At 36.2% G+C, this 12,061-nt stretch overlaps 1 protein-coding gene across 4 annotated transcripts in view; it reads left to right on the top strand.

The window, feature by feature from the left end:
• Nucleotides 1-12,061, top strand: part of Ncoa7 (nuclear receptor coactivator 7) — a 116,647-nt gene that overhangs the window by 80,032 nt on the left and 24,554 nt on the right. For 3 of the 4 annotated variants that reach the window (XM_048354029.1, XM_048354032.1, XM_048354030.1), the window contains 4 exons: nucleotides 627-752; nucleotides 910-1,094; nucleotides 3,455-4,497; nucleotides 5,594-5,762. In XM_048354029.1, the coding sequence (XP_048209986.1) occupies nucleotides 627-752; nucleotides 910-1,094; nucleotides 3,455-4,497; nucleotides 5,594-5,762 (1,523 nt within the window). The remainder of the gene's footprint in view (nucleotides 1-626; nucleotides 753-909; nucleotides 1,095-3,454; nucleotides 4,498-5,593; nucleotides 5,763-12,061) is intronic. The other variant, XM_048354031.1, reaches the window with a different exon arrangement.

Genomic DNA, 12,061 nt, shown 5'->3' on the forward strand with positions numbered 1-12,061 from the left:
GTTAGGCATTGGATACATTTCTTGTACTGTTTGTTACCTCCTCCTTCATTCCCCTCTCCCAACTCCCCCCTTATCCCCTTCCCCTCCATGAGTTGTTCAGTTCATTTACACCAAACAGTTTTGCAAGTATTGCTTTTGTAGTCGTTTGTCTCTTTTACCCTGTGTCTCTTGATTTTGGTATTCCCTTTCAGTTTCCTAGTTCTAATTACCAGTATACACGGTTTCCAATGTACTCAGATAAGATACAGAGATAGTGCAGGTACACCACAGGAAGCTTCTTTATACTCTTTTTTGTTGATAATCTGAGCCAGCAACCTAACATGATTCTTTCAATCAAGTTATTTTTAAAAGAATTTAGTGAACTAGTTTTATGAGTTCACACATAAGTGCTTTTCTTAAAAGAAAGTATTTTATTTGGATACCTATACTACATTTGTGCTAGCTGCAAAAGAAAACGAAAATATACCTTTTTAATGCTTAGGTTAAATAGAAATAGTGTACTTACAGGGGAACTTACGTGGTCTGTTTCATACATCTAAATTTGTTCTTAAAACTTGCTTTTATTTAATTCTGGATTTTCTTTTTTTGTTGTTGTTGTTTTTTTGTTTTTTTTTTGCTTTTAAAAGGATGCTGACTTAGCAAGAAAGGCCTTAAAACCCATCGAAAGAGTATTATCATCCACTTCAGAAGAAGATGAGCCAGGCGTGGTTAAATTTCTAAAAATGAATTGTCGCTACTTTACTGATGGAAAGGTATTGCAGTATATTTGTTTTCTCCTGGTGAAATCACATAGGATACCATGATTCACAAAGCCATGGAAGTAGTAATATGAATTAATTAATGCGTTTGTGGTGGTGGCAGAAAGTTTTTCTGCCTGGAGTAATTCTGCCCTGATTGCTTCTTCTACAGGGTGTGGTTGGAGGCGTCATGATTGTCACTCCTAACAACATCATGTTTGACCCTCACAAGTCTGATCCCTTGGTTATTGAAAATGGGTGTGAGGAGTATGGCCTTATCTGCCCCATGGAAGAGGTTGTTTCCATTGCCCTCTACAATGATATCTCCCACATGAAGATCAAAGATGCCTTGCCATCGTAAGAGCCATCCCTTTTCTTTTGTTTTTAACCAGATACAATGAGCTATTGAGAGAATTAAGTTAGATTTAAATGTGAGGATATTTGTAGGAGCCAAGGGACTGTTGGGGATATGGATTTCAAGGTGGAAATTTTGTGCAGTAGAGTTAAAACATAGAAAAATAAAGAAGTAGACATGGTAGCATCAATGATAAAAATTTGAACGTGAAAGAAAATCAAGGGGGAAACTAATTGTAATGCATCAAGATTTTGAGAGTATGTATAAAGTCTCTGTTCTCACCTTTAGCTTTTTAAATTTCTTAATGCATTGAATAGTTTGTGACTAACTGCCACAAAAAGTAGGAACAGAACAACTGAAGAGATTATTGATCATAATTAGGTACTTGGGCTAAGTGTAGGAAAACATTAGTTAACAACTGCACTAGTTGTCAGTGCTTTGCTCCAGTGGTGCTTGGCAGCTGCAGTGCAGAAAAAGCAATTGGTTAAATTAGTCCCAAGTAGGAAACCAGCAGCTTGGATTAGGTAGCTGAACAGGAAGGGAGAGGTAAACAAGTTAACTGAGAAGGCTAATTAGAGCTAATTGTGAAGAATGCATTCTTTGTAGGGTCAGGCTCCATAGGGGAGGAAGCAGTGAGAAGGGGGTTTAGATGCTTATGAAAGACAATTTTGCTTATTAATGAAGGATATGAAGAGCTAGATTTCTTCATTGCAGGGTTTCTTATAGCCTTGAACATGAAAAATTAAATTTTAATTACAGTATGGAGATTATGCCCCATGGTACTAAGATATTTTACTCTAGAACCAAAGCATCTTTTTAAATCACTTTGATATGCAAGGGCCAGGCAGGCAGAACATTTTGATATGCAAAATATCTAGTCACAATTGTATTTTAGAATATGGCTCAGAGAATACTTGTTGAATAGCAATGAGTGATGAGTTAAATAAGCACTTTAAGACCTTCATGAGAGTCTAGCAATTACATAAATTTTCACTTTATATTGGAAAAATCCTAGACATTCTATGCACATAACGTCAGGGAACTAACATGAGAAACTGCTTGGCACTTTGTTGTTTATTTGCCATGATCGTTTATTTCATAGTCAGAATAACAAAGTAGTTCTTGAAAATAATCAGGTCTTAATAGAAAATAGAATGATTTATGAATGGAGTTGTTGTTTCAAGGGTGATCTTATATCTCTCTGAACCAAGCAGTGGTACTACTAGCCATGGTAAATGGAAATGCAGTGTTAATCATGATACATCCAATCATGGTTGAAAACATATATGTTTCTTGACCATTTATTTTGACCATTTTATTTTGAGCTTGGAAGGGTGTGTTTATTGAAATGCAGAATTCAAATCTGTGCTACTAAAGAACAATGATTGTTTCCTAGTATGAAAGTGATAAATCCAATTGTCATAAGTACAGTGATATTGTTATATAATTTTTAAAAGTTTAAGAAATTTAGGGGCTGGGGATATGGCCTAGTGGCAAGAGTGCCTGCCTCATATACATGAGGCCCTGGGTTCGATTCCCCAGCACCACATATACAGAAAATGGCCAGAAGTGGCGCTGTGGCTCAAGTGGCAGAGTGCTAGCCTTGAGCAAAAAGAAGCCAGGGACAGTGCTCAGGCCATGAGTCCAAGCCCCAGGACTGGACAAAAAAAAAACAAAAAAAGAAATTTAAACTCATTATCTTATCGTACGTAAGAGCTGTTTGAGACTTATTTTTCCTTAAAAATTTCAACTGTAAAATAAAGATAGCCACATATGATAATAGTGGAAATGAATTCTGTCATCTCTGTTGGGAACAGTGGGCTCTTTTTCCTAACGCAAGCATCCAAGTTTAAACCAGGAGACTAAAAATTATGGTTGAAAGTCAGTCACTTTGTAGACAATAAATAAGTAGTTATGAAGCCTTTAAGAATTAATATGGTTGTTATAATAATTTATAAAAAGGCAGGGTTTTGAATATTTAAGGAACTTTAGTCAGTAGTACTGATATATTTCCTCTCCTTTATCCTTTCCTTCATACAAATCAGAAACATTATTGTCTCATATTGAAAAATCTTCTGGGTAATATCTGCATGTTCATATATCATGTGCAAATGTCCACTCATGTGCTTCTACTAGAATATACAGCTCATGTGGTTTGTTCATTTGCCATTTTCTTTTGTTGACTTATGTTTCATGTTTAATTCAACCTCTGGATATCTTTTTTTTTTAATTCTTAAGTCATTGTAACATAAATTTAAGTTGTGTATTTTTGTTTCATTTTGTTTTGCTTTTGCCTCTCCTCCACCTTGTTTCTGGTTTTATGTTAACATTCCGTGTGCACCCATCATTTTTGCCCCAACAGTGATCTACCTCAGGATCTTTGTCCTCTGTACAGGCCTGGAGAATGGGAGGACCTAGCTTCAGAAAAAGATATCAACCCATTCAGTAAGTTCAAGTCCATCAATAGGGAAAAACGACAGCAGAGTGGAGACCAAACTATTGCTTCAGATCCCAAATCCATGGGCTCTTTGGATGAAGCCACAGAGCAACCCCCCATAAAGCCCTCAAGCAGCTCTAAATCAGGGAAATTAAAGAAACTGGAACCCTCTAGGGAGACAAGGAGTGGATCTCCCATAGTGACTCCTCTCAGTAAGCCACCTTCAGACACACACACTGCATTTGATTCTGTACCCAAAGAAAACTCCTTTTTGGGGGAAGATGATGACTTTGTACACTTGGAAGAGCTTTCCTCCCAAATGGACAAAAGAGACATGTCAAAGAAACTCCTTTCAGTGGACCCAGAGAAGCAAAAGAAGTCTGAACCACCACAAGTAATCAGTTCGGCTGTAGAACCACAGATGCAGTCATCCCGGGACTTTTCAGGAACAGAGAGTGATGTGGAATTGAAGGGGACCATAGACATAGAAACCTGTGAGAAGCAAGATATAATGCCAGAAGTGGACAAACAGTCTAGATCCCCAGAAAGCCAGGTAGAAAATCCCTTGACCATACATGAAGATCTAGATAAAGTTAAACTCATTGAATATTACCTAAATAAGAATCGAGAAGTGTCCCCATTACCTGAAAATGTGAAGAGGGAAGAATTAAGTGATGACAAAAGTATTGAACCAGTGGGAATAGACATCACCCTGAGCAGTTCTCTTCTTCAGGCAAGAGAGTCCCCAACTGAGCGCAATGAAAAAACAGAGAAAGCCTGCCTGAAAGAGAGAGAACCCCCACCACTCAAATTGGACAAGGACACCGAAGAAAATATGATCCAAGATAAAGAGTCTCTAGATCCATTTTTGGAAACTACTGTGGATAAAAGTTGCCAAGGTGCCCAAATGGATAACAAATCTGAGATTCAGTTGTGGCTGCTAAAGAAAATTCAGGTTCCCATTGAAGGTAAGTTGTTCTTTAATGTTTTTAGGTTCACCCTTCTAGAATTTGTACATACAATAACAAAAGTAGTATAATTATTTGAGAAAAAATGTTTTCTCACTCAATAGGATACAAATTTATAGAATGTATGTGTTCTGGAATTTGAATTATAAAATATAGCTGTTTCAGAAGCTATTCCTACTCCTCCTCCCCCTTCTCTTCTCTCTCTTCTTCCTTTGATGGATCTGGGGTTTGAACTCAGGACCTCATGCTTGTTAGATAGAAGTTTTTCCACTTGAGGTATACCGTTAGTCCTGACTTTTCTTAAATCTTTCAAGAATTTTTCTTTTTCTCCTTTTTTTTTTTTTAATACTAGAGTGTGAGCTCATGCTTATTTGGCAACGACTCTACTACAAGTCCCTATACCTAGCCTTTTTTTTTTTTTGCTTTAGTTATTTTTTTAGATAGGAACTTCAGTTTTTATGATTTCATTTTGTCTGTGCCTCCAAGTAGCTGTGATCACAGATGTATATCACTGTGCCAATTTGTTGGTTGAGATGTGGTTTGGTTAGCTTTTTGCCTGAGTTGACCTTGAACTATGATTTTTCCCATTTCTGCCTCCCAAGCAACTAGATTTCCAGGAATGAGATACGACAACAGCCCTTTTTTGTGTGTTACTAATTCAAAAGGAATATAAACTGCTGTTGAAATGTTTTAGCTCTAAACTAAATTCCCAAATGGAATTTTTAGTTCTAAACTAAATTATGGTGTTTTGAGGTCCTTGGTACTGTTCTTTAATATGTACCTGTAAATTGTCTGATTTCCTTCTCACTTGCTGTTGTGTCGGTATTTATGCTTATTTCTATTATGTAGTATTTCATGTGTTACATGTGATATAGACCATTTGGAAGCAACCGCATCTCTTTTCTTTTGTGCGAAAGAGGTCTAATAAATAATGTAGCCCAAATAATGTAGCTTAAAGTAGTGTAGACAAAAGATGTTCCTGTGTAGTCTTTGACTTTCTGTCCCAGAGAAAGGCTGGGTTATACTCTTTGTGAGGTGAAATTTTCAATGTCACTCATGCTGTTGATATTGAAGAAGAAATGTTCATATGCTTCAGATATACTTCCCTCAAAAGAAGAAAAGAGCAAGACCCCACCCATGTTTCTGTGCATCAAAGTGGGAAAACCAATGAGGAAATCCTTTGCCACCCCCACCGCCACCATGGCCCAGCAATACGGCAAACGAAGAAAGCAGCCAGAATACTGGTTTGCTGTTCCTCGGGAGAGGTGAGTGTTGGCTAAAAAAGAATACCTGCTGGATTCTAGTTGCATTTCAATATTAGTTACCTTAAAATATTTCATTTTATTTTTATACATGAACTTTCTTTTCATTGTATATTATAGAATTTCTGGGTGGATATTGGATAGCTGTGTGATGTAGCAAATACAAATTCATCACAGTACAGTCTTCTGAACCATTGTCTTCTTGATCAGTTGCTTTTTAACTAAAAGATTTAGATATTTTCAGATGCCAGTAATAAGAGGTAGTCTTCCGCTGAGAATAAAGGAACATGGTAGAGCTATTCCAGAGCTGGATGAGCCAGTACAGAGTACAGAGGCATGATTGATTGTAATTTTTAAAGTGCTTATAATGATAGGAAACTAAAGTCAGTTTGACCTTTTAAGGAGCATCCATGACTCAGCAGGGTGAAAAAGGTGGCATGTTCTATCCTTTGGGAGATGGAGGGCTTGTATTATTCATATTTAGCATATTATTATTGTAAAAATTGTTCATATTAATGAGGTACAGTGTGATATTTCTGCACATGAAAACAATGTGTGATGATCAAATCAGGGTTATTAATGTAACTATCAGCTCAACTATTTCTCACTTCCCTATGTCAGGAGCATTGGAAACCTTCTCTTGTAGGTATTTTGAAATATACAATTATTGTTCTTAGTTACCCTACTATGTTATATAGCACAGGACTCACTTTTCTATCTGGTGGTAATGATAGGCTTGTTAACAAACCTCCACTAGTTGAACCCTCTTCCCAGCCTTTGTTAGCCACAATTTTACTCTTCTATGAGATCAACCTTTCTAGCTTCCACGTATGAATAAGAATATATAATGCATAGGTATATATGTATATATAATATATGCTATATATGTGTATACAGAATGCAATATATACAATAATTGTCTTTCTTTGTCCTTCCCTTATTATGACATCTTCTGGGCTTATTTGTAGTTGCAAATGACAAGATTCCTTTCCTTTCATGGCTGAGTAATATTCCATTGTGTGTATATAGTATGTTATCTTTACCGATTCATGTTTGGTTGAAAACTGGAACTCATCCAACACTTTGGCTATTATGAGTAGTGCTATAATAAACACAAAGCACAAAGAGATTTTTAATTTTTAGTTCACTGAAGAAAATATCTTTTGATTATGCAACAGCTTTGAATAGCTCTGCAATTTAGAGGATACCTTTACAATAAAAAAACACTAGGGCCAAGTCTTTGTTGCCTGTGTCTACAATCCTAGCTACTCAAGAGGCTGAGATCTAAGGAAAATAGTTTGAAGCCATCCCAGGCAGGCAAGTTCCTGAGACTCTGCTCTTCAATTAATCACCAAAAAGCCAAAGTGGAGCTGTGGCTCAGCAGTCCAGTGCTAGCCTTGAACAATAAACAAGAAATACTCAGGGATAAAGTCCAGGAACTGAGTTCAAGCCCTAGGACACACACTCACTATTCTTTTTGAAAAAAATATTAAGAACTATCCTTTTGAGAAAATAATTTGTTTTCCTTTTGACTATATGGTAGAATTAAAAATACCTTACAACAGACTAAGAATTAATTTTGAATACAAAACTTACTACTCTTTACTTTTCCTCACAAGTCATCAATTTTCATTATTCCAGCAAATCTTTTGCTAACACATTTCCAGGAACAAAAACACCATCAAGTTTCCCATATGAATTCTCTCAAAGCAATATTAAATTCTAAGCCAACGGTACAACCTCTGGTGATACTGCCCAGAATGAGAATTCTCAGGAATTATCATGGCTTGTTTCAATTACAGTTTAGTAAAAAATAATAGGATTTATTAATGGTAATTGATTTTCCCTCTCTTGGACACAAATTTACATAAACCTGGATAAAAAACATCGTTGGTTTTTCGTTTATATGATGTTCTCCCTTACCTATGTCTACAGTCTCCATGCTAACTAATTGACATTTGAATCTAGGAATGATGAGGAAAGGAGCGGTATACTTTTTATTACTTAAAAATATTTCAAGAGGAACAATACAAATTTCTGAACTCCTGTTAAGACTGGAATACTAGAACTAGAGTTGTACATCTAGATTTAGGTTAAATCTTGATTTTATAGGTGAGAAAAACAGCACTGAAAACTTCTAGCCACATTGTGGTTGTGTGACTTTCATCTTCTAAGAGAAATATTGCTTATTGTATTTCCCCCTGCCTTTCCTTAGAAAATGGATTGTTTATAGCATTAGCATATGACATTTTTTCATTTGTATTGTCTTTAATTGGACTAGATATACAAAAGTTTCTGGAGAATAATTATAGCAATCCTACACATGTGATTGTTTTACTGTCATTGTCTAACCCAGATGAAATCTTATTGCTGAAATAGTACTTCTTTTTGACCTCTTACATAAGAAAGTTTTGTGAGATTTTTAAACTAGGTCACTTGTTGAATTTTATTATATGGTACTTTATAGTGTTCATAACATTTTTGTCTTTGAGACATAGTTTTTGTTCTTGAACAAATTATTAATTAACCAAATTGTTGGAGGTAATATGTTGTACTCTGTTAATTATGACAGTCTTACTTGCTTTTCTATTGAGTGAATCCATGCATCTGTTGGAGTTTCAGCTGAAGGGCAGAGGCCCCCTTGCAGTTTTTCCTTTCCTGGCTCAAAATATCTTCTTATAAGCCATAAAGATGTGACAGATGCTGTTTTGAGGCATACTCAATACATTAAAGCTCCTTGTCACGCAAAAATTATACCTTGATGTTGACAAAATGTAACAAAAAATACATATTTTGCTCTTCCTCCCTGCTTTTTTGAAAAACATGTTTGTGTGTCCTTCTTTGGTATTATTGTGAGGAAATTTAACTCAACCACATCCTCTCCTTCAACCACATCCTCTCCTTCCTTTACAACGTGTGCCATGGCTCCCTTGACTCTATGATTGAATGGATAGTTACCCAGTAAAAATGGAGAGGGAAGAAGGTAAGGGAAGCAGTAGTGAACATTCCACATAGTCTCTGCTTACCTCTTTTGTATGCTGTGCTGTTTGTTTCCTATAGAAATTCTTATTAAGTTTCAGATACTACAAACTGGAAATATGAAGTAATTAAAAACTGTCTACATATATTATAGAATCCAGATAAGCTGGCAATTACTTCTTGGGCAACTGCAGATGACTAATTGAAGCTGAATTCAGGTTCACTCAAGATTAAGTGTTTATCAGTCTAAATCCCCCTTTCTTTATTGTAGCATCTGGTAGAAGTAGTATGATAGAAGCATGTTTGGGAGAGTTACAGAGTTTCCAGAAATCAGCTGATAAAATCCTGTCTTTTCTTCCAACTCGTTCTTAGGGCTAATTTAAGCAGGGCTGATGGATAATGTATAATCCCACTCTGATTTTAGTGCCCTAGTGCAGAATGGGGAACCCATTGTCTGAAATGTTTGGGATCAAGACTGTTTCAGATTTCAGGGCTTTTTGGATTTTGAAATATTTTGCTTAGACCTTACGAGATGAATATACTTATTAATCTAAGAATCTGAAATCTGGAATGCAGTTCTTGAAATCCAAAACTTTTGTTTGTTTGTTTTTTGCCAGTCCTGGGCTTTGGACTCAGGACCTGAGCACTATCCATGGCTTCTTTTGGTTCAAGGCTAGCCTTCTGCCACTTGAGCCACAGCGCCACTTTTGGCAGTTTTCTATATATGTGGTACTGAGCAATCGAACCCAGGGCTTCATGTATATGAGGCAAGCACTCTTGCCACTAGGCCATACTCCCAGCCCCTGAAATCCAAAACTTTTGAAGTGCTGGCATGACACTCAAAAAGTTTCACATTTCACATTTTTCAGACTAGCAATATTTAACCAGTCTAGGATTTCTCAACCTTGGCACTGTAGACATTTCTTACATAGTTCATTGTTAGGGGTAGAGATGTCCAACACCTGTGGCTTCTACCCAGTGGCCACCAGTAGCTCTTCCAATTGTGACAAGCAAAAATGTCTGTAGATTTTGCCAGGTGTCCAGTGTTCGATGGTACACACAATCACTTCATACTGCCAGGTGTGTTTCAGATCTGGACTTGAACCTGTGCTGTACTGGGTATGATTTCCAGCCACAATAACATTGTAATCTTTTTGAGATTGTTTTTTTTGCTTTTTTTTTTTTTTTTTTGGTGCTAGGGTCCTATACCACTGAACTACAACCCTCAGCCATACTGTAATCTTATTCTGATGTTTCTATGATGAGAACATTGCTGGTAAAGAAAAAAAATTCAATGAGATTCATCATTCTCTCCTCCTTCTCCTCCTCCTCTTCCTATTTCTTTACTACTAATTTAGGGAAATTACTAAATATTATATGGTTATTAGTTATTTATATAAATATTTTCAGTTCTGTTTTTTTTAAATGTCAAAAGTTTTAAAGTGGTATTACTTGATCTTTGTTCCTTTCATGGTCATTACCTCTTTTGATTCATATATTGGTGTTCTAGAAATTCATCACCTCCAAAAATACCTTATTAAATAGCCACTCTAGAAAAACTTCAGTAACCAGCCTTGAAAAATGTCTTCAGTTAATTATTGACTATACAATCAGACCTGCACTTAAGAACAATAACTTCTTTTATAATAAGCAAGCTCTTCACCTTGGTAGCTATGCTTTCTGGCAGAGGAGCAAGTGTCAGAACTTTAGAGCATAGCTTGAGACCCTTTTCCACTGCATGCTAATAAATCTCTGCTAATGAGTGCTACATACAGTCTTTGGAAGCAGCTATGCAGAAACAGGAACTGCATTAATTCACCTTCTGTGATCAGCTGCATGTGGTTAGCTGCTGTGTGAAAACATCCTACGTATGGTTCATGTGGCACTCAGAGGACAGAGACAGAAGGAGGGAAGGAGAAAAGAAGGGAAGGAGGGACAGAAGGAAAGGAGGAGGTAGGGAAAGAGGTAAGGAGGGAAAGGGAGACAGAAAATTTATGTAACTTTCACTATAGTATATTGTTACAAGCATTCTATTTTATTATTTGTTCCTGTTGTTAATCTCTTACTGTACCCGGTAAGTTTATCATATATGTATATATGTAAAAGGAAAACATAGCGTATATAGATTTTAATACCATTTTAAGTTATAGGCATCCTCTAAGAGGGAATGTTTCTCTTTCAAACCTAAATGCCTACAGTGGCCAGGCTGAGAAAGGAGCAGGGGAGGCATGGAGTTAGGTCGATGTTAGAGCCTGGTCTAGGAACAACTCTTGTGAATCTTTGTATCTAGACAGAAAGGTAGAAGCAAGGTTTGTACATCTTGTTGAACCATCTTTCTGTCTCTTTTCAAAATAAGCTGAAATGTGAATTATGTGTGTCAACTCTCCCTAGCCAACAAACATAGTCTGAGTCCAGGATACAGAATGCAACCTAAGGTCTCCATAATTAATTTAATATAAACTTTTAGTTTTTTGCTTATTTTTTGAGGGACTTTTTTTTATAAGTACACTTTTGTTTTAAGTAGTGATGTTCAAAAGGCTTTTGCTACTATTTTGCTAAAGCACAAGAAAGTAGTGTATTTTCCCCCCAGCTTTATTGAAGTAGAATCAACCATTAAAAATCGCCTGTCTTTCAAGTGTGCAAAATGCTTATTTCACCTTTGTATATCCTGTAAATATATACTTCTGTCAAGCTACTAACATATACACTCCCTCACATATTAAGCTTGTTTTTTTTCTTTTCTCTTTCTTCCTGACTCTTTCTTTGTATGTATAGAGAGAACACTTACCAAATTTCAAGTATAGCAATATTCCTTTATCTGTATTTTCACTTTCCAATGTTTGATAATTATGGTCAACTGTGTTTCTGAACTATTAACTTTTAAAACTCCAGAAATAAACCATTCATAAATTTCAAATTGCATACAGTTCTGCGTAGTGTAATGAAATCTGCTTCCACCTGCTTCTGGCTGGAACATGAGTCATTCTTTTTTCTAGCATGTCTGTGCCATATATATTACCTCCCACTTCTTACTAAATTGTTTTCTGAGTTATCAGATTGACTGTTACAGTGTCTCAGTACTTGCATTCAGGTACCATTACATGGTAGCCTGTACTACATCGTAACATCTATGCCATTCATCTTCGTGTCTCATGACCTAGACTTTGTATCATTTCATATCACAAGAATAGGAAGCCTCAGCACTGCATAATAAGGCATTTTGAAACAGAAAGGGGGAGCACATTCATATAATTTTGTATTTTAATACATTGGCATGATTATTCTATTTCCTAGTTATTATTGTCATTCCCTTACTGGGCCTA

Source organism: Perognathus longimembris, chromosome 9 (assembly GCF_023159225.1).
Source record: "Perognathus longimembris pacificus isolate PPM17 chromosome 9, ASM2315922v1, whole genome shotgun sequence".
Classification (NCBI taxonomy): Eukaryota; Metazoa; Chordata; class Mammalia; order Rodentia; family Heteromyidae; genus Perognathus; species Perognathus longimembris.